Source organism: Macrotis lagotis, chromosome 4 (genome assembly GCF_037893015.1).
Source record: "Macrotis lagotis isolate mMagLag1 chromosome 4, bilby.v1.9.chrom.fasta, whole genome shotgun sequence".
NCBI lineage: Eukaryota > Metazoa > Chordata > Mammalia > Peramelemorphia > Peramelidae > Macrotis > Macrotis lagotis.
Genome location: NC_133661.1, coordinates 246,224,253 through 246,251,393, shown reverse-complemented (window position 1 = coordinate 246,251,393; position 27,141 = coordinate 246,224,253). Strand labels below are relative to the sequence as shown.

Genomic DNA, 27,141 nt, shown 5'->3' with positions numbered 1-27,141 from the left:
ACTTATAAGAACTGACACAAATCTGTATAATAAAACATTCCCTTATAGACATTTTATGAAAGGATATGAATATTTTAAAACAAAATAAATATGTACTATCAACAATCATCTGAAAAACTATTCAAAATTATTAAGAATCAGAACACTCGAAATGGCAAAATAATGAATTCTCTAAGATGTCACCTCATACTCATTAAATTGGAAAGAATAGGAAAAGTCATTGTTGAAATAGCTGTGGAGGGGCAGCTAGGTGGCACAGTGGATAAAGCACCGGCCCTGGAGTCAGGAGTACCCGGGTTCAAATCCGGTCTCAGACACTTAATAATTACCTAGCTGTGTGGCCTTGGGCAAGCCACTTAACCCCATTTGCCTTGAAAAAACCTAAAAGAAAAAAAGAAATAGTCGTGGAAAAATAAGAATGCTAATTCACTGTTGATGGACATGATAAACAGGTCCAATCATCCTTGAAAACAATTTGGAATTATGTATGGAAAAAGTCCTGAGTTGTTCATAACCTTTGACCCATAGATCCCACTATTGGTTTTATACCCTCACTGAGGTTAATGACAGCAAGAAAAGATTCTCAGGGGCGGCTAGGTGCAGTAGTGGATAAAGCACCGGCCTTGGAGTCAGGAGTACCTGGGTTCAAATCCGGTCTCAGACACTTAATAATTACCTAGCTGTGTGGCCTTGGGCAAGCCCACTTAACCCCATTTGCCTTGCAAAAACCTAAAAAAAAAAAAATTCTCCCATATAAAAATATTCATAGACATATCAGTTGTAATAAGTAACTCGGGACAAAATATTTGCCCAATAATTGGAGGGTGGCAGAACAAACTATTATTGTGGTATAAGTAACAATGAATATAAAAATCTCAAAGAAACAGAGACTGACTTGAAGTGAAAAAGGGGGAAGAAAGGAAAGCCAAGAATAAATAAATAAAATGCACAATGGCCACAATGATGTGAACAAATCCAACACCAACAAAAACCATCAATAAACTTAAAAAAAAAAAGTTAACACTAAAAGGTAACAACATGTAGTCCAAATACAACAAACAATTTTGAAGTCAAGTGATTAAAATTAAAACAGATGTCTTTATTTTTAACAAATCAGTAAGGCACAAAAATGCAAATTGGCTTGCATTATCAGTGCAATCATTCTATTAAATAATTGTTTTCAAAAAATGAACTTGTGGGGAAATTGAGTGTTTGGCAGAACAAACTAACCTTACTATTGGTAGATCTGCAAAATTATAGCCCTTTTAATTTTAAGGAGCAACTTACCAAATGTGAGTAGGGCAGCAGTTAGCAAAGCTGCTGGCCGGGACCTTGACAGCTCTTGCACAGTGAGGTAGGCAAAGGGGATCAACCAAGAGCCCAGGAAAGCACAGAACTGTCAGTGAGCAAAAGTGAGGAGAAACAAGGAATCAGTTTCTAATAAACTATACATAAAATTAAATTGTCTCCTAACACATGGGAGATAGTGTTACAAATAGCATACAACATTTTACCAACAAGGAGATGGAGGGTCAGAGAGCACCTATCCCAGATCATACAACTGGTAAAATATGGAAGCTGTGCCTCAAACCCAGGTGTTCTGACTCCAAATCTAGACCCCTCCCACACCACACTCCCTCTCCCACTTGCTTGATTTATATTCACGATTTATATTCATGCCTAGCAAAATTGTGCTTTCTTTTCCATCTGGACAAGAAGCAGGTAGTATAATAATGTAGTGAAGAATAAAATAATTAAGTCAACATATATTTACACTGGACACAATATGTCCAATGGGCAGGAGGTCAGAAAACCTCAGTAATGCTTCTAACTCTACCACTGACTGGGTGGGACAAATGGGTTCCCTGTTTTCCCATCAATGACCTGAACTATTACAACATCTCTTCTGAGGTTCCCAAATGTCACAAAGTCTCAAAAACCTCATGTTCCCCCCTCCCAAAGGAAAAAAAAAACCCAAAACCTTATTTTTCCAGCACTCACATCAATGTTTTTAGCATTTACAGTGGCCCTCTCATACCAACCCAAAATAGGGTGTAGGCTTTTGAGAATGACTACTTTAAAGTCTACATCTACATTTGGTTTCTACTTTTCTCCTCTCAAAACAACCATTCTTCTAAAGGAAAACTCCATTTCAAAATACTGGAATATTAGGACAATAACTCTTACAATAAATGCAATAAGACTTTTGAAAAGGAATGTCTACATCACTTTAGTGTGAAAATCAATCTATCAGGGGCGGATAAGTGGCACAGTGGATAGAGCACCAGCCCTGGAGTCAGGAGTACCTGAGTTCAAATCTGGCCTCAGAGACTTAATAATTACCTAGCTGTGTGATCTTGGGCAAGCTACTTAACCCCACTGCCTTGCAAAAACCAAAAAAATTTCTTTAAAAAAAAATTTGGGGGGTTGGCCAGGTGACACAGTGGATAGAGCACTGGCACTGAAGTCAGGAGTAACTGAGTTCAAATATGGTCTCAGATACTTAATAATGACCTAGCTGTGTACCCTTGGGCAAGTTACTTAACCCCATTTGCCTGGCAAAAACCTAAAAAAAAAAAAAAAAAAGTCTTCCTTATATCCCTAAAAAAAAGTTTAAGTATAGTATAAGAACACATGTATGATAAGCAACCCAGAACATGGATGCAGAAAGAATTAATACAATGTAAAAGTCCCTCTAAAATGTTTTTAAAACCCTCAAATAAAAAGATTTTTACAAATGCAATTGAATAATAGAATTAAATTTAGAAAAAACCTTGCAGGCCATTTATCACAGCTTATATCCCCTCTACAATATTCCTGAAATTTGTCATACTGCCTCTGTTTGCACTCTTCCAGAGTGGGGAACTCACTACTTATAAAAGGCATTGAACTCTTTCTTTGAACAGCTCTAATTCTTAAGATCTTCTTTACTAAGCCCTAAATTTGCCTCCCTCTCATTTCCACTCATTGGTCTTATCTCTAGTTGTCTCTGGACCAGATACAACAATTTTAATCTAACTCTTCCATATCAAAATTTTTCAAATATTTGAAGTCCCTGATTGTCCTTGGGTGAGGATATAAACTTTAGCAACAGATGAAGCATAAATTATTTGGATTCCATTAACCAATAAAACCTTACCCCTCTCATTCCAATATAATTGTGATGTTCGTATTTGTCCCCAGGCTTCTGGAAAGGAAAGGTGCCATCATAACCACTCAGGTAACCAGCAAGTCCTATAAGCATCTGGTGAGGGGAAAAAAGAACAATTAAAAAGGAAATTAAGAATTTAAGGAAACAATTCACTCTTGTCTTCCCAAACCTCCCCCCATCAAACCCCCATTCCAGCTGTACTCACAGTTTTAGAGCTCCCTCTGCTCACCGATCTAATTAGTAATACCATCTTCTCATGCAGTTTTTGTAAAGCAAAGGGCTTTTTCTCTGGAAAGTTCAATGCATGAAACAAAAAGTTCTCTGTGCCTAGGAAATGGGATTGGGGCTGAGGCTTTCAGAGCTGAATTGACTTCTTAGGATCTATAAAGACCACACATTTGGATGCAGTAGATATGTGAGAGGGAAATGGAAAAAAATCTGATGAGTGAAGATAATGAGTTGCTTCTCATTCAGCCTTATTTAATTTATTGTGAAGTCAGAAATGATCACACTGAGGGAAGACAATGGCACATTCTATTTTCTGCCTGAACACTCCTTCCAGATTGGTCTTGTGATAGGGAAGAAAGATTCTGAAATTTGAAGATGCAAAAAGCAGAGGGAGAGAGGAAACTGAAGAGACTAGGTGAAAAACATAGGGAAGAAAGGAAAAGGTAAATACAGAAGGAGCATCACAAATGGAAAAAAAAATGAAAAAAATTGTAATTCTTTGTTTTAGGAAATGGCTCTCTGAGGAGAAGAAAGATAAATCTGGAAAATAAGGCATTGTAAAATGAAAAGCTATCAATTTTTAAAAAACACTTAGAGACTAATTCCTAAACAAAAGAGCTTATAAGCTCACTGTTCCAAAAGAATTATCCCTGAAAATTTGAGAGAAAGATAGAGATGTGACTTTTCAAACCTAAGCAAATTAACTACAATTTGGAATTGTGAATTACAAATTCTTAAGAAATAAGAGGATTGTGGCACTTAGAAGTCTCAGAAATCATGTAATCTAAACCACTTATGTTGGAAAGCAGGAAATTATGTCCCCTCATGTATAAGATGAGGAAATTGGGACCCAGAAAATGCAGGTGGAATAAAATAAGCTAAGATTGACAGGACCTCTGTCTATAGATCTAATTAATCAGTGTCCTGTTTGCCACACCACACTGTTCTTACTCTGCCATAGGATTATAGGAATTAGAGCAGGAAAGGCCATAGGAGATCGACAGCCTCTTATACTGATTTTATATCTCCTCTGTAATAGATAATGTAAAATCCTCCTTTATAGACATATACCAGACTTTGTGGAATTATTTAGAAAGCAATAAAAATATCAGGTCTATCAGGAGCATCTATAACAGAACAAAAATTTTAAAAAGGCCCTGGACTACTCAGCCCAACATGGTGCTCAGGGGCCAAAATGATCTATATTGGAAACAGAATACAGAGTAATGATAGGATGCTTTAAAAACAGATACTCTTAGAAATACTGCCAGAGTATATCCTGCTCAGAGTGTTTTATCCAAACACAAGAATTCTTGTTTTTCAGAAATAACTGTAAGAAGCTTGGCATATACTTACCTTAGAAGTATTACCCATTGTCATAGAGAATTTGCAGATAGAATCTAATAAAAGAGGACTGGTGGTGTTGTATGAAATATAAAGGAAGTAGGATGAATAATCTACATGCTTTACAAAAGTTTTTAACTAAACCTGGAACTGTGAAATTATTATTCCCCTAGAAACTTTGTTCTAAAAGTTGATTAGATTTCCCAGACCTGACGACAAAAGACTAATCAATAATAGGACTACTATTAGTAGCTGCTGGACTTCTGGGTCCCAGAGAAGAGAGTACAAGAAAAACAAGAATTTCATGTCTTCTCCTTGCTTAGAAGCCATGGCAGCCCTTGGCAGAGAGCTGAAGTTATCCAGAATTTCTGAACCTGATGAAAGTTCCCAAAATCATGCCTTCAAGTAGATAGGTGGTAAAGTACTCTAAATGCTCTTCTTTGTGGAAGACATTATTCTGACTGCAACAGGCCCTAGGAACACTTCAGTAGCTCTTCAGCATCATCTAAGTGATGAACCACACAAAAAAGCATAGCCCAACAAACAACAAAGAAAAAAAAATGGAAGAAGATTGCCTACTATCCAGACATAAAAGGTTGGATGGATTGCATTGCGTTGCAATGGAGCATTGATCTAGACATTAAAGTGGGCCCAGGACTGAAGAGGAGGAAAAGTGTGAACTGGATTGCATCTGGGATCTCATGTAGACCCTGTGGTGACTCCAAGTTTCTCCCTATTATAAACACACATCCTTTTAATACCAATAGTGTTTCAGTGAAGCATGAATGGCTGCAATTCATGAAATAATACAATCTCCAAAGAATCAAATTGTGAACTTCCCAAAGGGTAAGGGAGAGATATGTGGTAGGTATAAAGAAATTACACTATATTACCAATAACAAAGTCCAAACAAGAAACATAGAAGTTATCAAAGAAAAGAGGGTGTTAGACTGGTCATATAACAAAAGAGAGGAAAAACTGATGAAGAGTCTGTGTGCTGTACAGGAGGTACTCAAATAATATCAAGGAATCTTGAGGAAAATCCTAAAAACACTTTATAAATCCCCCTTGAATAATTATGAGACCAGCAAAGATCACATACAAAACATAAGTTGAAGAGTTCAAAAATCCATTAAAGCAAAATCTGAAAGGGGAAAAAAAACTTTGGAAATTTAAGGGCTAGGATGTTGAGCTGTGAATCTGCAAGGTTTTTGCAGCAAGAGGTTCCAAAGTGTATAAACTCGGTGTTTACTTTGTATCCAAATGTATCCATTCCTGAGCTAAGTGCTATATGGAATACAAGGGAAGTAGGATGAATAGTTTACATGCTTTACAAAAGTTTCTAACTAAATCAGGAACTGTGAAATTATTATTCCCCTGGAAACATGTTCTAAAAGTTTCCCAGGCCTGACCCCAAAAGACTAATCAATAACATTAGCAGCTGCCCAAGTTCTGGGTCCCAGAGATTAGAGTATAAGAGAAAGGAGAATTTCTTGTCTTCTCTCTTAGAAGCCAGGGCAGATCTTGGCAGAGAGCTGAAGTTACCCAGAATTTCTGAACCTGACAAAAGTTTCCAAAGCCATGCCTTCGGTTAGAAGCAATATAGTGTATGACTTCTCTGGGGTTAGGAGAGGCCAAGGGAAGAGCTCACCCCAATCTGACAATCCTTGGAAACGTTTCTACATGGTTATCGCTGTGGTTTCTTTCAGCAGAAGGAATGAATGTAAGTAGAAAATCAGTAGCTCAAACCTCTCTAGATTCAGTGTCCTAGGATAAGTCAGGCCCCATTCTAGTTATAGTCCTGCTTAAAACAAATTTTTTAATCTATCTTTGGCAGTCTCCCACCTCCTATACCCTTCCACTTTCAGGCTAACACTGCCATCGCCATGTTCCTCTATGCCCTTATGATCAATGAGATATTCCTTATAAGGAGCATACACCATGCTTTGCGCAGAGTAAGCTGTCTGACTAGAGGTTCTTCCCTTCCCTCTTACCCCTCCCCTCATGTCGTTCTTAGGTCTCCATCGTACACCATATTTAAGCTTGCCAAATTCCAATCAAAAGCACTATATGATTCAAACTTATCTTCCCTTTCTCTCTACCCAAATCAAAACTTCAATTATCCTAATATTCACACACCAGCTAGCTACTGGGGAAAGGAAATCTGACTTATCTAATTTTCACAAAGATGTAAAAAAAACAGGTAAAAGGGTAGCCCATACTTGTTTGTAATATAATAATAAAATAATTCTCTAAAATTCAGGAGTAGAAAACCTTTTTTTCTTCCAAGGATCATTTTGATATTTATAAATCATTCACAGGCCATACAAAAGCATCAACTTAGAAATTAGCTTGCTGTATTTGGCCAAACATGTAATTAATTCACCCCAAAAATAACTCCTGGATTTATTAAATTTCGAGTCCTGACTGCAATTGCCCTGGCAGAGAGAGACCAAATGATTTCAAGGGCCTTATAAGGCCCTCAGCCAGACATTCCCCAACCCTGCTCTAGATGATAGAATTTTAGGGTAGTATTGACAAAGTGAATGAAGTGAAAAATACCAGGGTTTTAAATGGGGAATGTATTTTTGAGTAGGAAGACTATTATTTTGGCAAGTCAAGATCCAACCCCAAATTAAGTTCCCCAAAATTATTCCAGCATTTCACAAATTCTTTCCTTTTTCAATCAAATTCACAGTTCTCAGAAAGCAAGTTCTGTTTTTGTATTTGTTTTTTCATAAGCTTAGGGTAAGAGTAAGGAGTGAGGTTGGGGCCATGAGAAAAAAATAGAGGGCTTTCCTAGCTGGTTATTTGCAATTTTGGGACTACTTATATTGACATAGTATCTACCTCAACTAGCCAACCAACCATACAATTAGTTTAAGACACTTCCCAGCCCACATAACAAAAAACAGAGATCCTCACCTTCCCCAGAGGTGGGTGAACATCAAAGAAAAAGGTACGATTGATATAGTAACTTCCCATTTTTCCAAAGTGAGTTTCATCCCAACTGGTTCAAAAATAAAAGAAAAAAGGTGACTTAGTAAAAGCAAGCTACCCAGTCCCTCCAATCCTGTCTTAAACTTGCTATGAATAAATCATATCACTAATCAAAGTGTAAATGGTTCTACTTTTCAGCTCTTACTTACTCTCAATCTCTCCCAGGAGAAGGGGTAGTGGTGGTGGTAGTGATACAAGAAAGTTTTCTAGTGATTGCCCATTCCTAATTCAGTTTCTGTAAACATAAAGTTACCTATACCCCACACATAAGCTACAAAGTGTCTTTTTAGTTTTCCTAGAACAAGGGCGCTCCGAGTGACAAAATAACATTAGGATTCAAGGCTGAACTACAAATATAATAACTTTAGCTGAACAAATAAACAAATGGGTATCCTCAATTCCATATTTATAGGACTGTTCATTATGTCTGTACTTTGCCAGTTACCCACTCCTATTTTATATATAATATATAATTGTTATATGTAATTGTCATAATTATATATTTATTACATATCATGTATAATTGTTACATGTTATATATAACAATTATACAATATCGTTATTATATTATATAATTGTTATAATAAAGTAGTGCCAGTTTGATTCATTTGTCAATTAATAACTGAAGCCCATTTTTTTCTTTCTTTAAAAACAGACTATAGTTCAGTCCTCTCACCTCAATATTTAATAGGAAAACCAAGAATAATCAATCTATTCCTACAGGGCAAAACCAGATCTGGTTTCCTAGAAGAATAATCTTTCTCTGATGTAGGAACAAGGACAAAAATTCTCTCTTTGCTGCTGCCTTAAAATGTTTACTGTTAACAGCGTGGGGCATCTTGAAAATAGTGATGCCGATGCCTTCCCCAGTATCATTAGACTAAACTCACTGCACTTGGAAGGCAATTTAGACGCCTTGTAATGATGGCTAATTAACGAGGAAGGAGGAGCACTCTGGGGGGAGGTTTGGGGGTTTTTTTTAGGTTTTTGCAAGGCACTGGGGCTAATGGCTTGCCCGAGGCCGCACAGCTAGGTCATTATGAAGTGTCTGAGGCCGCATTTGAACCCAGGTCCTCCTGACTCCGGGGCCGGTGCCCTACCCACCGCGGCCCGACTCGAACTCCGACCCCCGGGCTGGTGGCGGGGGCCCAAGCTGGGCCCGCTGAGCCAGCACCGGCCCCGCCCACTCGGCTGCTCAGCCAATAGGTCAGCACCAGCCCCGCCCACTCGGCCCCTCAGCCAATCGGCCGGGGCGCCGCGCCTCTCACCAGACGTGCGCCGGCTCGTGCAGGCGGTGGAAGCGCGTGGCGAAGGCCAGCGCCGTGACGGCGGCCAGCAGGACGGGCCCCGCGGCCTGCGCGGGGGGCTGTGGTCCGGTCCGCGGAGGCTGCTGGGAGCCCAGGCTGCCGTCCCCGGCGGCCGGTTCGCGGCCCGTCGCCGCAGCCCCGGGGGCCTTGGCCCTGCCGCGGCCCCGCCGCAGGCGAAGCCCGGGCTCCACCGCGCCGACTCCTCCCGCCGCCGCCGCCGCAGCCGCCGCCGGGCGCATTCTTTCTCCCTTCGCCTCGGGCCCAGAGGCCAGCCCTTTCTCCCCGCCCGCCCCTGCTCGAGGCGGCCTGGGAAGTGTAGTTCTCCCTCTACTCGCCCCTCCCTTTAACCTGACCGAAGTGTGTAGCGAGCGGCATTGTGGGAATCAGAGTTCTCAGCCTGCGCCCCGGAAGTCTTGAGGCTTATGGGAGTGGTAGTTCTACGTGCCGTCGTGTTAGGAAGGAGGAAGCGAGGAGGGAGAGCAGGAAGAACTACCACTCCCAGGAGCACGTGCGAACTCCCAGACTATAAAAGGAACCAGCTCCTGCCCCTTTACTTGACAAATTAGCAAACGGAAGGCCCTGCAAGCCGAATGCTTTGCACACGCTGTCGGGCTAGGCCTAATCGTGAAGTGTCTTGAGCACAGAGGGAGCCAACATGCAGGCGGGAAAGGTCTGTGAACAACCGAAGGGGAGGGCTTAAAGAAGAGGCCTGAGGCGGGGGAAACTCCAAGCTCCTGGTTCGCCCCTGGCTTCCCCCTCCCCCAGGGCCCCAGAGCCCCAGAGCCAGGCCTAGCCTTGCTGTCATTCCAGCACACTCGATTTGCGGCGGCCCCGCTGCATCCTGGGAGATGTAGTCTTCAGGCCTCGAGCGCCTTAAAAAAAAGACCTTCCTGCATTAACCCTGCCAAAGGCAGAGTCGCGCCACAGCGCCCTCTGCTGGGAGGGACCACTGAGGCCCAGCAAGAAGCTTAAAGGGGCGGCTAGGTGGCGCAGCGGATTAGCACCGGCCCCGGAGTCAGGAGGACCTGAGTTCAAATCTCAGACGCTTCATAATTACCTGGTTGTGTGGCCCCATTGCCTTGCAAAAAAATAAGGCAGCCAGGGACCCACAGCAGGAAAGGAAAAGGGTAATATTAATGGAAAGAAGGCTAGACCTTTTAACGAGGAGCTGGAAGGGCACTCTTAATAGTTAACACATGTGTGTGACCCTGGAAAAGTCACTGAATCTGCCTAAGTCACTTGTAAAATGCCAATGAGATATATCAAAGCGCAGCAGAAGTGTGAGTTGTCACTCTCAGTGCCCTCAGAGGCCCAGAATCCCCGGGAGTGACTGCCCAGTGGGGTGTCTGAGGTCTCCAGCCCGGAGGGCACTGGCTTCACTGAAGACTTAGGGGACAGCTCTCAGCAGCAAATCCCTCAGGGATTCCTGAACACTTTCCCCACCCTAAACTACCTCCCACACTGGCCCCAAGTTGGGCCGTTATCAAATTCATTCTTTGTCATTCCTGTTACATTTTTTAAATGCTGCCTCGTTTCAGAAACTTGACACATATCAGCTCATCTGTTTGAGTTCTAAAGCCCTTCACTGAGTGCCAGTGGTTCCTTTCCTATCTTTCCAATCTTATTATACTTTTTTTAAAAATTATTTAAGACAATGGGGTTAAGGGGTGGCATTTGGAGTCCTCCTGACTCCATCTGGTGCTCTATCCACTGCACCGCTTAGCTGCCCCTTGTTGTATTTTTTCTTACTTCATTTACTTACTCACTTTCCAGGGTCTCTGGCCTCATTGTTCCCCAAACAAGCCACATAACACCTTTTCCTTGGGTCCAGTTTTAAAATATAAATACCCCCATTAAATCCCTAATATCTTAGTGTGGAAGAATTTCTCCAATTCTTTAAAAGAGAAAAAGCTCTCTGAGGCTCTCTGAGGAAAAAAAGTAATGAGAGGCCATGATAAAAACACATTGCTTCATAGTTTTGTCTATTAATAAATGCTTATTGACTTGACCCACAGGCCTCAAAATTAGCTGGGCCCCATTCAGAAAAGCTGGGGAAATGATAGCTAGTAAATCCTACAAGCAATTTGGTCACCAATTTAGCTAGATTGCTGGGCCTTGGAGTCAGGAAGAGCTGAATTCAAATCCAGTGGAAATTCAAATCCAATCTGTGTGATCCTGGGCAAGTCATTCAACTGCTGTTTGCCTTAGTTCACTGGAGAAGGAAATGGCAAATCATTCCATTATTTCTTCCAAGGAAAACCCCATGCAGGGTCTCAAAGAATCAAACACAATTGAGCAAAATAGACCCTTTATCCCAACTCCTCACTTGAAAACTTGCAATTCACACTATATGGCAGAAGGTTTTTTTTTCAAAGGAAAGACACTGAATAAAAATCATGGTGAATAACCATTTATCCCACTGATATATGTAAATCCCAAGGGTCACTTATAGTTAGTCACAAATATGAGAGTTCTGGACAATGTCCCCACAGATCATGTCATGTCCAACTGCTCCTATCAGTGGAAAAGAAATTTTTTTTTCCTTTTCCTCTTTCTGTTATTCCTAATGACTCCATAGCTTGACTGCTGAACTCTCAATTTTTAGGCTAGGCCAGTAAAGTCTCTAGAGAGTTCCAGTCATTTACCCAGGTAAAAATATTTCCTGAGGTTGCCATGATTTTTTTTAAGTAATTGCAGTTAAGGGACTTGCCCAGGGTCACACAGCCTGCAAGTATCTGAGTCTGGATTTGAACTCAGGTTTCTCTTACTCAAGGACTGCTCTAACCACGGTGCCATATAGCTGACCCCCCAGAATTCTAATCAACCAGTTGACAAGCATGTTAGTCCTGGATATCAAACGTTGCTTCTCACCACACAAACTCCCTAATCTCTGTTATGGACCATACCCATACTTATTTTCCTCAGTTGTTCAAAGGGAAATGGAAGAGGAGACATCAAATATCCCAGGATCCCTTAAATTATAATCCTTGTCCTTTTCCTTGTTTTAAAGTTTCCTTGTTTCCAGTTTTAAAATAAATCAACCCCCATTAAACTCCTAAGATCTTAGTGTGGAAGAATTTCTCCAATTCTTTAGAAGAGGAAAAGCACCGAGGATCTCTGAGGGAAAAGGTAATGTGAGGTCATGATAGAGAAAGACACATTGCTTCAAAGTTTTGCCTTAGGTTGACTGACTTTGCACAGGAAATGGGTTCAGCAATTCAGTAGGAAGAATGTTGAAACAAGGAATTCCCACCAAGACTGAGGCATTAGATGACCTATCTTCCCCAGCCCCAAAAGCATTGAACCAAGTGGGAGAGTACCAGCTTCCCCATTGGCTCCTCCACCCCCACCCCTTATTAACTCCTCCCTTCTCCAAGCAGATGTTGAGGGAAAGGTCCTCTGTTCAAGGGTCAAAAGAGCAGAATGGCAGTACCTGAGAAGGTAAGACTTTTTAGGAGCCCTGGCAAAATACAGCCCCTTTGATTCTCAGAGAAGACAGTTTCTTGTCCTGAGAAACACATTCCTTCCTCTTCGGTCTCCACCCCAAAAGCAAATTACAGCAGGACTGGAGTGGGCTGGCTTCACTGAAGTCATAGTCCCCAAAAGAAGGAAGTAGACCTATGTGACCTAATTTAAGGAGCTCTGAGGACATCTCTCTTCCTCAAAATAGCTCCCTCATTCTTTTGTGAAGTTCTCCTCAGCAGAAAATCCCCCAATAATTTATGAAGACTTTCCTACTCTAAAATATCTCCCACTCTGCAGCCTCAAATTGAGCCATTATCAAATTCTTTGTCATCTATTATATTTTTAAAATGTTACCTTGTGTCAGAAATTCAAAGAATATCAGATCATCTGTTTGACTCTTAAAGTACTACTGGCTCCTTTCCAATCTTATACTTTTATCATCTCCATTTACTTTGCTAACCATTTTACTGTTTTGATGCTTTTTTATCTTCTGTCCAAATGTGTCTTGGGAAGCTCTCTTTGCCCTCCTAAGGTTTTCAGTGACTTCTATTTCAAAGCTATACAGTTCATCCTATTCTGCAGCCCATTTCCTACACAGCCTCCCAACTGCCCAACCTCGAAATTGTTCTGTGATTAAAACCAGAAAGCAACAATTAAACTTCTCTACTCTCTCTCTTCTCAGCCGCTCCTCTATTCTTATTTCCGAAGCTCTTGTTCCTGGAGAGTTCGAATAGGTAAGTGTGGTCCCTCTGCCTATTTCCATAGTCCTGAACAAAGTACAAAGTTGAGGGGAGAGAAGAGGGGGAGGTTAGAATCAGAGGAATTCAGCAAAGCTTGGAAAACACTGCAATGCTTGGATGCAGTATCTCTTCTACAGTCCCTCCAATCCACTAAACCTTATGAGTTGTTTGGGATCCCACAAGAAAAATGGAAAGAAGGTGGGGATTGGGAAGGAGAAGGCTTTATTTTTCTGTAGCGATCTCTTCATCCTTCTCTCTGTAGTCCCCCTAGTAAAGTTACCTGGGCCCTAGTAGAATCCAGCTGTCCTAGCTGCTCCAACTTTGCTGGGGCCAGGAACAGGGCCTGGCTTTTAGAGGTATTGCTTTCCTTGCCAAACTCTTATCTTATTTGATTTTACTAACTAACCAGACCAGGCAAGCCCTTGCCAGAGAGACAGCCCTTGATTCCCTCTCAGTATGCTGGAAAGAGAGGGAGGAGCCAGTAGAGGGAGAAGTCATTAATATCTGAGCCTAAGGTGGGGGTGGGAACCCAGCTACTTCAGGATCCTGCAGAGCTGACCAGACTTTGCTCCATTGAGTCCATCTTTGGACAGTAGTTGTTCTCCTTCAGGGCTTGAAGTCAGGGAGACTCATTTTTTGACATTTAAGTGTTATATGTGACTATTTGCAAATTATTCCATCGCTTCCTGCTATCTCACCTGTAAAATGGGTCTAATGAGGTTATAGGAGATAATCCATGAAAAGCAATTTGTAAATCTTCAAGTACCATATAAGTAAAAGTTATTATTTGACTCTAAAACAACACACACATACACACAAACCCAACAGCCAAAAGCCCAATAACAGTTTGCCTTTTAAGCCTAACAGCAACCTTCTGTATCATGGAATCTTAGCTGTTCAACCCTCTCCTTATTCAGCAGTCTCTTTTGCAACATCCCTGTCAAGGGTCACAGAAAGTTTGATTGAGCATTAGCAGTCTCACTGTTTCAAAATAAAGACATATTTTTCCAACAGTTAAAACTGATAAGAAATTTTTCCTTATTCAAAGTGAAAATCATTTTCCTTGGAACTTTCCACTCCTGGTCCTGAAGGAAACTACTAATCCCTATATGTGATGGCTGCAGGACTCATATTGACTTAGTTTTAAAATGTAATATCTATGTTTTATTATATTATTTATTGTTAAATATTTCCCAATTAGGTTTTAATCTGGTCTGGGTCAAATTTTTGCCTGAATTTGACATCTTTGCTCTAGAACAGGGGTTCTTAACTTTTTTAAGAGGCATGGACCCCTTTAGCAATCTGGAGAAACCTATGCACCCCTTCTCAGAATAAAAGCATGTGTTTAAATGCATATAATACATAGTATTTAAAATTAAACCAATTGTACTGAGACAACGTTATTAAAAAAAGTTTTAAAACTAATTCCCAGATTAAGAACCCCTGTTCCAGAAGAATATAGACTAGATCTCACCGCCTCTTCCACATGACCACCTTTCAGATCTTTAAAGACTGATAATCAAGGTGTATTCTAAGTTATTGGGACCAATAAGATGGTGGACTAGATACTTTCCCCATCCTGACTCAAAAAGAAATTGAATGCCATGCATAGAGCTGAATCTGCAGGTCAAAAAAAGAGTAAACTCTGATAAGAAAAATTAATACCAGAAAAAGTTAATCCAATAAAGTATTCATTCAACACACTCTACATTCTGGGCAGGAATAAACTGAACCCAGTACATAGTAAGCTAATTGATTGACAAACCTCTAAATTCTGGGTCATCTACCTCAGATCCATATGTGAATTTTCCCTCTTCTGCTGCAGCAATTTTGCTGGCATACCTTACACCCTCCCCTACCTCCACCCTGAAACAAGCAGTATAAATGCATTTTGCTAAAGAGGTGAAGAAGGGAGGGTGGGAAGTCCCTCAGCCCCTAGACTCCAGGGTCTGCAAAGATTCTATGTAGAACACTTTTCATTTTCCCCCAATCCTGCAAAAAGTGGCAGGTGCTTTTTCAGATAAGCCACAAAAAGGAAAGGTTAAAGTGTCTTGTCATGAGTGACTACATCACATTTTAAAGAAAGGAGACTAAAACCTAACTAAGGCCAGTTTTTCCCATCAGGTACTATCTAGGGTAGGACCTAAGTTTTAAGGCAGGAGGAAGCAGCGTTACAGCCCAACCCTCAGAGTGTAAACATCACAAGTAAAGAGAGAAGAGTCAGAAAACGAATGATGGGAAAATAGAAGGGGGGGAGGCTAAAACAACAAAAGATTTCAAGACGAAGAAAAACCTAGATTGAGAACATTCTCAATGTAAAAGGGAAGAATTAATATCAAATCTTCAAAGGTAGTACAAAGCTCTTGACAAATATTACAAAATAAAAGTAACCTAATGCCTAATGAAACACAATCCTGCATAATCTCAAGAGGACATGGAAATAACAATAAGAAATTCCAGAACAGTTCAAAAGAAAAATGAGAAGAAATTAGGGCTATGTTGGAAGTTTCAGTTCCCAATGCAGCAATAAAAAATTTCAATTAGCAGATTAGAAAAAACTATCCAATTGCTAATCCAGTTTAATATGCCAGTGGTTCAGTACTTTTTTAATCTTCTGAGACAGTGGTGAACCATTTGGGACACATGAAAACAATGAATATTAATCCCTACCTCCCAGATTCCCCCCTCAACTGTCTTAGCATCTACAATCCTACCCCAATTATATTTCTATATACCTACAAAAATCATTTTTCCATTTTCCAAACCCTTGACCACCATCTTTTCTTTCTGCCTAAAGTGAAGTATTCAGCATCTCCTTGTCTAAAATTGGCAAAGACAGGAAACCCAGGTTTCTGAACACCCTAAGAACAAAGATGAAACAGAATATTATATAGATTAATAAAATTGAAGGGAATTTGCCTTTGGTGATTAGATTTCTTCTTTCCAAAATTGACTTGCAGATCCCCTCCAATTCTATGAATCTGTATAATAATCAGCTTCATCTTTGTTGTTGAGGCATTGGAGGAGGAGTGGTCCATTTGTTCTCTTTCAATTTTTGGTGGTGCTCCTCACTCCTGCCCTGGAAGGCTTAGGGTTCCAGGATTTGGATTGCTTTCCAGGAAACAACCAGATGCATCCCATTCATTCAGTACACATTTATTAGGCACCCACAGTGCACCATGCCAAGCTGAAGGGAAAGACAACTAGAATGAATAAGGAAAACTGCTGTCCATCTCCTCCAGGAGGTTATAGTCTACAAAGAAGTAGATGCAAATAGAGCTACCCTGTAGTATTGCCTAGAATAAGTACTGTAAAAATGGTAATAATAGCTAACATTTGTAGGGGCTACATACAAATGAGCTAGAGGGCTCAATGAATAGTGCTGAGCCTGGAGTCAGGAAGACCTAAGTTCAAATTCATCCTCAGGCAGCTAGCTCTGAGACCCTGGGCAAGTCACTTAATTTCTGTTAGCCTTAATTCTTTAGAGAAGGAAATGGCAGGGGCAGCTAGGTGGCATAGTGGATAAAGCACCAGCCCTGGAGTCAGGAGTACCTGGGTTCAAATCGTCTCAAACACTTAATAATTACCTAGCTGTGTGGCCTTGGGCAAGCCACTTAACCTCATTTGCCTTGCAAAAACCTAAAGAGAGAGAGAGAGAGAAGGAAATGGCAAACCACTCCAGTATCTTTGCCAAGAAAATACTACAATCCACCACTCAACAACATTCAACACTTTTGGGGGCATCTGGGTAGTACAGTGAATAGAGCACTGGCCCTGGAGTCAGGAGGACTTCAGTTCAAATTCAACCTCAAGACAATAATGACCTAGCTATGTAACCCTGGGCAAGTCACTGAACCCCATTACCTTGCAAAAATAAAAAAAAAGCCAACTCTAATAACATTTTTAAAATATTTTTTATTTTATTTTAATATTTATTCTCATTTTGTACAATGTTTTTTATACATTAATAAAATATTCTTGTTTAAGAATAAACAAAATACCTCCTCCCCCCCAAAAAATATAGACTCACTTGAGTGATAAAGTAAAGGGGAGAGAAAAAAATTAAAATTAAAAAAAGTAATAATAATAATTGTAGGTATGGCCAGGTAAGCAGTGGACAGAGCACCAGCCCTGGAGCCAGGAGCACCTGAGCCCGTATCTGACCCCATACACCCAACAATCACCCAGCTGTGTGACTTGCAAGCCACCCCAACCCCACTGCCCTGCATAAACCAAAAAAAGGAAAAAAAAGACCTAAAATAAAATAGAGAACGCTTCTCTTTCCCAGGCATGTTTATGTGTGTGTTGTTTTCTCACCTGCAGCCCTGGCTCTTAAGGGGATTGACTATGACATCTGTCCCATTAACCTCTCAAAGGATGGAGGACAACAGGTAAGAAAGAGTACAGTAAGTCTATGGAATGTAAGAAGTGCTGGGATTTTTAGAGGAGGGAGATAGCATTTCTAGATTTTGTAGGGATGAGGTTCTCAAAAGGAAGGCTTCATGGAGGCATTGACTTGTGATCTAGGCTTTAAAGGATGAATCATACTTCACTGAATAGAGATAGTAGGGATCACCAGGCACAGAGATAATAAAATATAAGATAAATTTGGGAATAGGGGGAATAGTCTAGTTTGTCAATGGATCCAACTTAAGCTGAGGCAATGATAATAAGAGCAAGTAATGATAATATCTGACATTTAAGTAGTACTTTATGGTTTGAAAGTGCTCTACAGATAATATTTTATCTTCATAACAACCTCACTTAAGACCCAGGATTGAGGCAACAGTAGGATCCCAAAAGTCAAATGAATACTAGCCCCAGGGGGAGAATTGTGCCAAGGGGAATAGGATGAGATAAGGCTGTAAATATAAACTTACGCCAGATTGTTAGAAACCTTGAATGAAAGTAAACATATTTACTTATTTGGTCTTCATCTTATAGAAAAACAGATCAGACCAGGAGGAATAGAGCCATATCATTCCTTACTAACCTGACTAACCCAATTTTTCCCTTTCCCTTTGGGACCTTGTTTTCACAGTTTACTAAGGAATTCCAGACATTGAACCCCATGAGTCAAGTGCCAGCCTTGAAGATTGATGGCATTACCCTTTCCCAATCAGTGAGTTCTGTGGACCAGTCAGCCAGTACTCATTCCAAGAGGAGGGCTGTGAGACAGCGACTCTCCCTTGCTTTCTTCTCCTCCTCCCCCACATGGCATCTGAATACCCAGACTCTGGGAGTTAAGGATTAGACTACCTTCTTATCCCTTTCTTCGTTGACTCTTTAAGTTGGGTCATTTGGGCAGAATTATAGGATATCTTTTAGGATTCCTGCTGCAGTGAGTTTGGGTTTGATTCATGTGGGAAGCACATTGAAGCTAGACCACTACACTCTACTGTCCCATCACTTCAAATGAACTTGGTTAGGGGAAGGGACCAGGAGGGTTAGGCTGGAAAGTAGCAGGCATTGTTCTTACTACTCAGATCAAACACTCTCCTCCCTACCTTGTTTCTTATCCCTGTTCTTTTTGGGTTGCAGCTGGCCATCATTGAGTATCTGGAAGAGACAAGACCAACACCCATCAGGCTCTTGCCAGAGGACCCCAAGAAAAGAGCCAGTGTTCGCATGATCTCAGATCTCATTGCTAGTGGAATTCAACCCCTGCAGGTACAGACCTTTAAAGATATCAAGAATCATGTGGTCCCATCATAGTACCTGTCCATGGTACTATGGAAAGATGACAGGGCAAGAAGGAGAGGAAACTTAGGTTCAATCATCTCATGGAATCATGAAATGTTCAGAGAGACTTCTGACTTTATATTATTTAGCCCTATTCAATCCAGTCTTTTATTAGATACTTACTATATACAAGATGCGCAGTCCCTGGCCTCAAACAGCTTGCATTCTGTTGTAGGAGATAAAAAAAAAATGTAAACAGATAAGTATATCCATTATAATTTGAAAAGAGAACAACTAGTGGTTTCATGAACTTTGTCCATGGAATCAGCACATGAGCTGATTCTTGATAAGGCTGCTGAAGCAATAGAAAAATAGTTTGTTCTAAGTTTTATGTGGGTTTATAGAAATCCAGGCTAAGAACCAGATCCCTTGACTCATAGTTCAAGGCTCCTTTCTGTATCTGAGTACTTCACTTTAGTGAGGGCCAGTCTGGGAATGAATCATTCCTTCAGTAATTGATGGTGCTCCTTGAGCATAAGCAGTGTCAACCTGAAGACACAGAGAAGTCTTGCTGACTTTTACCTCTCCTTTGCAACTGTCTCTAAATAGGGCTTAATTTAACTATTCCTAAACTCAGAGTAGGATTACATATTACTTTATAATTTTTTTCTTTATTATGAATTTAAGAACCATCAACAGGAATATTTCTTTATACAAAGAAAAATAAAAAAGCAGACTTACATATGAAGCTGTGAATCTTCACTATTGTTCTGTTTATTTTAAAACTTAAAACTGGGTGGCTAGGTGGCACAGTGGATAGAGCACTGGCCTTGGAGTCAGGAGTACCTGAGTTCAAATCCAACCTCAGACATTTAATAATTACCTAGCCATGTGGCCTTGGGCAAGCCATTTAACCCCATTGCCTTGAAAAATCTAAAAAAAAAAAAACAAAAAAAAACTGCACTAAGGCTTTTGGAATACCATAATCCTGTTTGTCTCTGTCCTCTTCTGAACTTCTTATCTCTTCTATTTATTTTTTAATGATTCATTGATTCATTTTCCTCTTTTCTTCCCTTTTTTGTATCAGTATCATTACCCTCTCACTCACTTTCTAAAACTCACTACCAAAACAAAATGGAAACCTTCCCTTGTAACAAATAGACAACTAGGAGAAACAGTAAATACAGTACTGAACCTGGAGTGAGGAAGATTCATATTTAACCTCATATCCAACTTCAGTCACAACTCTTTGGGGTACAAGTCTAGTAGTGGTATTTCTGGGTCAAAGGATCACACTTTAGTGACTTTGGGAATATAACAGTAATTTTATTTCTAGAGTGGCTGGACTTCAAAGATCCGACAGTACATTTATGTACCTATCTTCCCATAGCTCTCCCAACAATTTTCATTTTTTTTAATCATCTTAGTCAGTCTGATGGATGTGAGGCAGAACTTCAGAGTGATTTTCATTTTAATTTCTCTTATAGTGATTTAGAGCATTTTTCCCCATATGATTGATAACTTGAACAACTTGCTTGTACCCTCTGACCACTTATGTGGAGAATGGTTTTTGTTCAAATTTGATTGTACCACTTCTCTCTATATTTGGAATGTCAGAACTTTATTAGAAAATTTGCTACAATAATTTTTTCCATTTAAATATTTTTTTTCTAATTCTAACTTCATTGATTTTGTGCAAAAACCTTAAATTTTATGCATTGTTCATTTTATCTTTTTTGTTTGGTCAATAATTCTTTCCCTATTAATATTAATTAACAGTATCTCCTTCCCTGTTCCTCTAATTATTTTCTGATACAACTTTTTATAGTCAACCTATGTATCCATTTGGAACTTATTATGGTACATGGTAATAGTTTAAACCAGTAGATTTCTGTCAATTTTCATAGCAGTTTTTGATCACTGAGGCCTAATTTCAGTAGTTCAAGTCCTTGGGCTTATTGAAGACTATGCTACTTACTAAGTTTGTTTCTTGGTCTTGTATAGGTAATCTGCTCTGCTGATCATCATTTCTATTTTTATCCATGCACCAAATAGTTTTGATGCTACTCCTTTGTGGTATATTATGAGATTTAATAATATTTAGGATAACCATTCTCCTCACCTTTTTTCATTTCTTCCTTTGATTTTTTTTTTTGGTTTTTGCACAGCATTGGGGTTAAGTGACTTGCCCAAGGTCACACAGCTAGGCAATTACTCAGTGTCTGAGGCCAAATTTGAACTCAGGTATTCCTGACTCCAGGGCTGTTGCTCACTGCACCACGTAGCTGTCCCCCTTCCATTGATATTCTTGACCTTTTTTGTTTTGTTTTATCAAAATAAATCTGTTAGCTTGATTGGTGAATCTGTAAATATATTTAATTTGGGTATTCTTATTTTTAATATACTGACATGGTCCAGCAAATAATCTTTCCATTTATTTAGGGCTATCTTTATTTTTGTAAGTAGTGTTTTTCATTGTATTATATAATTTCTGTATTTTTCTTAGTTTCTGAATTCCCAGATATTTTTTATATTCTGTTATTTTAAATGAATTTTCTCCTATCTCTTCTGCTGGATTTTGTTTGTAATACATAGAAAGACTGGTGATCTTTTGGGTTTATTTTTATATATTACTACTTTACTAAAGTTATTAATTGTTGCTTTTAATTTTTAGTTGACTCCTAAGGGTTATCTGCAAAAAGCAATATCATCTGCAAAAAATGATCATTTTTGTCCTCTTTGCTTATGCTTATTCCCTTAATGTTTTCATTTTGTCTTATTGTTATAGATTTCTATATACTTCATTTATTTCTGATTTTTTTTTACTGTTTTTCTGCTGATATAATCAGATGACTTCTGTTGTTTATTATATCTGTATTGAGATATGTAGCAATCCTGGTATAAATCCAACCTGGTCAAAGCGTATTATCTTTGTAATGTATTATTGTATCCTCTTTACTATTATTTTACTCAAGATTTTTTCATCATTGTTAATTAGAGATGCCTATTAGTTGCCTTTTACTGACAGCCCTTTTGATGCAAGCCATTTTGGAATTAACATTTTGTATTATTCTCAATCCAATAAAATTTCAAAGTCAAGATTAAGCCAGAGTTCAGAGTCTAGGTAACAGTCTCTGAATAATAATTATCACATAAAATGTCAGTGCAACTTAGAAAATCATTTTTATAAATCCTATTTGACAACTTACTCTAAGGACTCTCCTTTCCACCTGGCTAAGGTATCAAGAGATACTTCCTTTAACAAAGGTAGATTGCTTTCTTCTCTTAGTCTTACCATTACTCTCTAGTTTAAGCATGGGGAAAGAAAGCTGTGCTCTTCTTAATTGGAGCAAACTGTGGCCTCCTTATGGTTGATCACCACTCTGACTGCATCCTCCAATATAGTTCCTCCCTGTGCTTTCACTCAGTTTCTTCAAAGGAAGTGGTTAAGTCTCTGGTAAGAGAGGGGGGAGCATTGGTGTGGAGCATTGTTTTTCTAAAAATTTGATTTTTCTAAAAATTTTCCTCATTTAGGTGGCACTAAAGACTTTAGACTAAAATGCCATCCTAATATCATTTCTAGCTTAAAAAGGCAATGGGAGCATGTAGGGTAGGAGAGAGTGCTTCAGTGTGTTTCCATAGTTGCTACCTCTGGCTTTTCAAATTTGTTTGAATCATAATAAATTCTGCTCTAGCACCTCAATTTGATTCTGTGAGAACCTTTATTTTTCAAGTGTTTTGTTTATAAAGAATATATTATTGGTTCTGCTTTCTAATTCACTTTGCTACTTTCCTTCTTTTTATGAATGAGTCCATCCCATCTAAGTTCATGATTGTAATTATTAATTGCATAATTTCCAGTCATAATGTCATACTTTTTTTCCTAAAAAATTCTCACACGTCCTCTGTTCTACCACAGGACATTTTTGCCACTGTAGGATACCTAATTTTGCAAAGTAAGTTTTTTTTTGGTTATAGAATTTTTAGCTTTTTACCTTTTAGAATATCATAAGATTTTCTTTTTCTTTTTTTTTTTTTTTTGAAATTGCTGCTGAGTCTTATATTCTACCTGTGGCTCTTTTGTGCTTGAATGCTTTCTTTCTGGCTGCTTGCAGACTTTTTCCTCTAATTTTTTTCCTTGATATTTTTTTTCTTTTACTTAATTTTGACTGTGAACCTGGTGTTGAAGTTTAGATTTTCTCTTTGGAAGTGATAAGTAAATGTTCCTTAGTATAACAGGACTGGGCAGTCTCTTATTTTTTCTGGAAATATGATGTCCAGGATTTTTTGTTTAGCTCTGGTTTTCATGGAGTTTGTATCTATAATTAATTTATGAAATTATGAAATAGATACTTGCATGACTATTTGAATATTTGCCAGTAATATGACTGGCCAGAGTAAACAGGGTGACAGTCACACTCTAGCCACAGGGGTATGGGGGGCAAACAATACAACAAAGACAAGTGGAAAAAGTGATATAGAAGCAGACAGTAGGGGGGAAAATAGTGATTGGAGGCAGACAGAGTGTGGGAAGAGTATTAGAAAAGGAAAGCCACAGAGTATCACTCACATAACCACTGAAAAGAGTAGGATAAAGTCAGCATTATGGATTTGATGGAAATGGAAGAGAGCTTAGGGGGGCAGGAGTTTGAGGTCCATTTTTATAAATTTGGGGGGGGGGGAAATAGACTTATTCTAGTCTGTCACCTTGAGGTTATTTCATTAACATAGCCAATTATGTCACAGTTTTTAGTAAAACTTTAAAGTTAATATGTCCACATTATCTCAAAATTATCAGTACCATTTGATGTTTTGTTGGTCTTTACTTTGGAGATCTGGAATTTTTATATCATAGGATCAAAGGTCCTGACAGCAGCGCCTCAATGGCATCTGCTAATTCAGCATATGCCAGGATATGAATTTTAGTTAATATACGATACAGTTTGTAAATTATGCTCCTTTGAGCTTAAGGACAGTTTGTATATGATTTCCAGGTTCCCATTTGTAATCTTATTTTCTGCTAGTACTGCTTTATATTGGCTGCTTATAAATTTAATTATTATACTGACTAGGGGAACAGACAATTTTAATACAGAATTCAATGATTCTTAAGTTTTCTTGGTCATTTGTTTTGTAATACATACCTTATAATTTTTTTTCCTCTCTTAGAATTTTGTTCTAATATTTGTCTCATGAAATTATTCAGTTCTGTTTATTTGCCTTCTCTTCTAAACTATACCTTTATTCCTTTTCTTCCTAAGCTCTCATATCATTTATAATTTCTTTTTTTTTTTAACCTTCTGCTAATTTCTTCCAGTCCTTTGTTGTCCTTGTGGCTAAATTTTTTTCCCCTCCAAGACTGTGCTTATAAGTTGCAGACTTACTCTCTTCTAAGTGTAAATTTAGGGCTTCTCTTACCCTATAATATGTATTTATTGTGTTCAATAGGCTTTTTTTCTATTTTCTTATTTTCAGGCTCAGTTCTTATATTGAGATTTTGTGCTCAAGCCAGTCCCTCCTGACACTCTTAGATGATTAGAACTTGTTTGGTCCTGTCCCCTCTAGTCTAGGTGCTTGCTGCTACTGCTGACCTGGATGGGGTGGCTGGTATGAAGCCTATCTGCCTCAATTCCTGTCTCTCATATTGATTTCCTATTGGTTTTCTAATATGTCTATTTTTCCTTGCATGATATTAAACTAGGAATTGTTCCATCCCCAGCTGTGGCCCTGGCAGGCCCCACTGGGATGTTAGAGGTTAGATGTCTCAGCTTCCTAAAATACTCCATAACAGTGGTGCTCTGCTCCTGCTCTGGCTTCCAAGGAGGGCAGTCAGGTCTTGTCTCCCAGTGATTTGACTGTGGGAGCCATTTCAGTCCCCCATTGCTTTTGTGATAGACCAGGACTAAAATCTGGCTTTAGAGTTCCAATTATTGGAGTTGACACTGGCTCATAATCCCCCCTATTTAAGTCTTGGTTAGTTTCAGGCCAGTTTTTTTTTTTGGGGGGGGGGGACTTGCAAAGGTTTCTTTCACAGGCCTTCTCTCCTCATCTTTATATAAAGTCAAGAACAATTATTCTGTAATCTGCCAAGTTGTATGTTCCTTAGTCCCTCTTTTTTCTGGTCTTAGTATTTAATTAATGTCTATAACCACACCTAAAAAACTCCAGTCCTTGGATCTCTCTACTCTCTCCTTGCTCCTATATTATTTATCACACCAGTGGATGTTTTCTAGGGAGTTTTCTGGCCACCAAGACTTTAGACAGTTGGAGCAGAAGGTTCCCAGAGATCAGGAATCTCCACCCCATTCCCAAAATTAGGATCTTCACATAGCAGAACCTCTCAGGACAAGAGGAAGGAATGGCATCTCACACCCTAGTAAGGAACTATGGATTGCTAGACCAAAGGTGGTAAGAGTTGACGCTGAGCTGGCAGGATCAGCAAGGCTATTTAATCTGACTGGTGGATTTCCTTTGACTTATCAGAACCTAGATGTCCTAAAGAAAGTGGGCCAAGAGAACCAGCTGGCATGGGCACAAACAGTCATCAGTTCTGGCTTTGCAGGTGGGTCTCCATCCTATCCTGCCCTCATTGCAAGTCCCTGATTCTGGAATTTCAGCAAACTGGTCCTGCTCACCCAAGACTTCCTTCATGATATCCTTTAGTTTCTGTGATGATGATAATGATGAAATAGACTGGAAAATAGAGTGATTGTAGGGCCAAAGGTGAGCTGAACAAGGGACCAAATTGATTTAAGGAGAACAATTAATCTCAAACTAATGGTCAAGTCTCAGACCTTTGTTGTTGAGTAATCTTCCCTTTACTAGACCACTTAAGTCCATGGCTTTGCCTAAAAATAACATCTAAGAGTTTGAGACCACAGAAAAGTTAAATCCTGTAATAAAAGAGTACTACTTTATGCCTTACTTACTGCAGGGGGAAGAGATGGGAAACATCTCTTCTCTGATTTGTTCCAAATTCTCCAATATCCTCTTTGTTACTTTTCCTCCAGCAAGCAGATTCAAGCTTACCTAGCCCACAAATTCCATTTCAGATGCAGAGTACTAATGCCATTTTATATAAGCTCTAACCTAACAGTACTCATGCTGAGCTTCCTCCTTCCTTCTATATGGGAGTAAGTTGTTTTTTTTTTTGCAAGGCATTGGGGTTAAGTGACTTACCCAAGGTCACATAATTAGTAAGTGTCTGAGGACAGATTTGAATGCAGGTCCTCCTGACTCCAGGGCTAGTGCTCTGCACCATCCTAGCTGCTCCCTCCCTGATTTTTATTTTCTTCTTTTCACAGCCCTAGAGAATATCCTGCAGAGCACAGCAGGGAAGTTCTGCGTGGGAAATGAGGTCAGGTTCATTCAGTCCCCCCATTCCTTTTAATCCTTGGCCCCATCAGAATTTGTTGCTACAACTAAACAGGACTTCCCAGGAAAAATAGCCAAGCCAGGCAGTGCTAAAAGCCATAGGCCCTTATTTGGCATGTTTTAGGAAAAGCCTATAAGCAAAGGCTATTGACTAAACTGGAGACACCCAAAGTGGCAGGTGCAGGGAGGGATGGAGGAAGGGTACTAGGGAAGTCAAGTTAACCTCTCACACTTCAGCTACAACTGACATCTTCAATCTAAGGTAGTCAACTGAGCTTCCTGACCCTGAAGTTGGGACTGGTGTCTTCAAAGCAGGACAGGCAAGGAAAAAATCTCAACTAGAAATGTCAGCAGGAAGCCCTTGTTGATTAAACCTTAGCTAGCTGATATAGACAGAGACTTTGGGGCAAGGAATGGTATTATCAGACTTGAGATAGAACACAGAGCATAACTGCTTTATTGAGTTTGCTAGGGATACATTCAGAACCCAACAGGTGTATAATCAAGGATCCTAGACCAAGACCAAATTTGACTTTTCTCTGCAGATCTCCATGGCTGACTTGTGCCTGGCTCCTCAGGTGGCTAATGCCGAGAGGTAAGTGACTTTGCCTAAACATCATAGAGAGCCTTTTCCATACATTAGTAACTACTTTTCCCCCACTACTCCCACTTCTCTTTTGTATGAGTCACAGTAGTAGCGTCTCAGCTTATTTCTTTCCATAATAGAACTACACTTTTCCTTTCTTGAGAGATCCAATTAAATGATTTTTGCAGAGATAATCCAGCCCTTGGCTTCTGCTCATAGGAAGGTGAGGGTACTCGTATCCTAATTTCCTGGGAAACAATTCAG

At 39.5% G+C, this 27,141-nt stretch overlaps 2 protein-coding genes across 7 annotated transcripts in view; one reads left to right on the top strand and one right to left on the bottom strand.

Annotated features, from left to right (window-relative positions):
• Nucleotides 1-9,284, bottom strand: part of POMT2 (protein O-mannosyltransferase 2) — a 39,535-nt gene extending 30,251 nt beyond the window's left edge. The window contains exons 1-4 of one of the 2 annotated variants that reach the window (XM_074235632.1): nt 8,992-9,284; nt 7,649-7,733; nt 3,140-3,244; nt 1,288-1,396 (exon numbers count right to left, since the gene is read on the bottom strand). In XM_074235632.1, coding sequence (XP_074091733.1) covers nt 1,288-1,396; nt 3,140-3,244; nt 7,649-7,733; nt 8,992-9,269 — 577 coding nt within the window. In that variant the 5' untranslated portion in view covers nt 9,270-9,284. Of the gene's footprint in view, nt 1-1,287; nt 1,397-3,139; nt 3,245-3,356; nt 7,734-8,991 lie in introns of those variants that run through there. The other variant, XM_074235633.1, reaches the window with a different exon arrangement.
• A 300-nt stretch (nt 9,285-9,584) lies between these two features.
• GSTZ1 (glutathione S-transferase zeta 1) overlaps nt 9,585-27,141 on the top strand; it is a 36,654-nt gene continuing 19,097 nt past the window's right edge. For 3 of the 5 annotated variants that reach the window (XR_012478194.1, XM_074235649.1, XM_074235646.1), the window contains exons 1-8: nt 12,399-12,471; nt 13,178-13,229; nt 17,559-17,626; nt 18,277-18,357; nt 18,777-18,905; nt 25,401-25,479; nt 26,222-26,274; nt 26,837-26,886. Coding sequence is in view for 4 of the 5 variants with exons in the window: in XM_074235649.1 (XP_074091750.1) it covers nt 12,454-12,471; nt 13,178-13,229; nt 17,559-17,626; nt 18,277-18,357; nt 18,777-18,905; nt 25,401-25,479; nt 26,222-26,274; nt 26,837-26,886 (530 nt within the window). In the remaining variant the exon portion in view is untranslated. Of the gene's footprint in view, nt 9,701-12,392; nt 12,472-13,177; nt 13,230-17,558; nt 17,627-18,276; nt 18,358-18,776; nt 18,906-25,400; nt 25,480-26,221; nt 26,275-26,836; nt 26,887-27,141 lie in introns of those variants that run through there. The other 2 variants (XM_074235647.1, XM_074235648.1) reach the window with 2 other exon arrangements.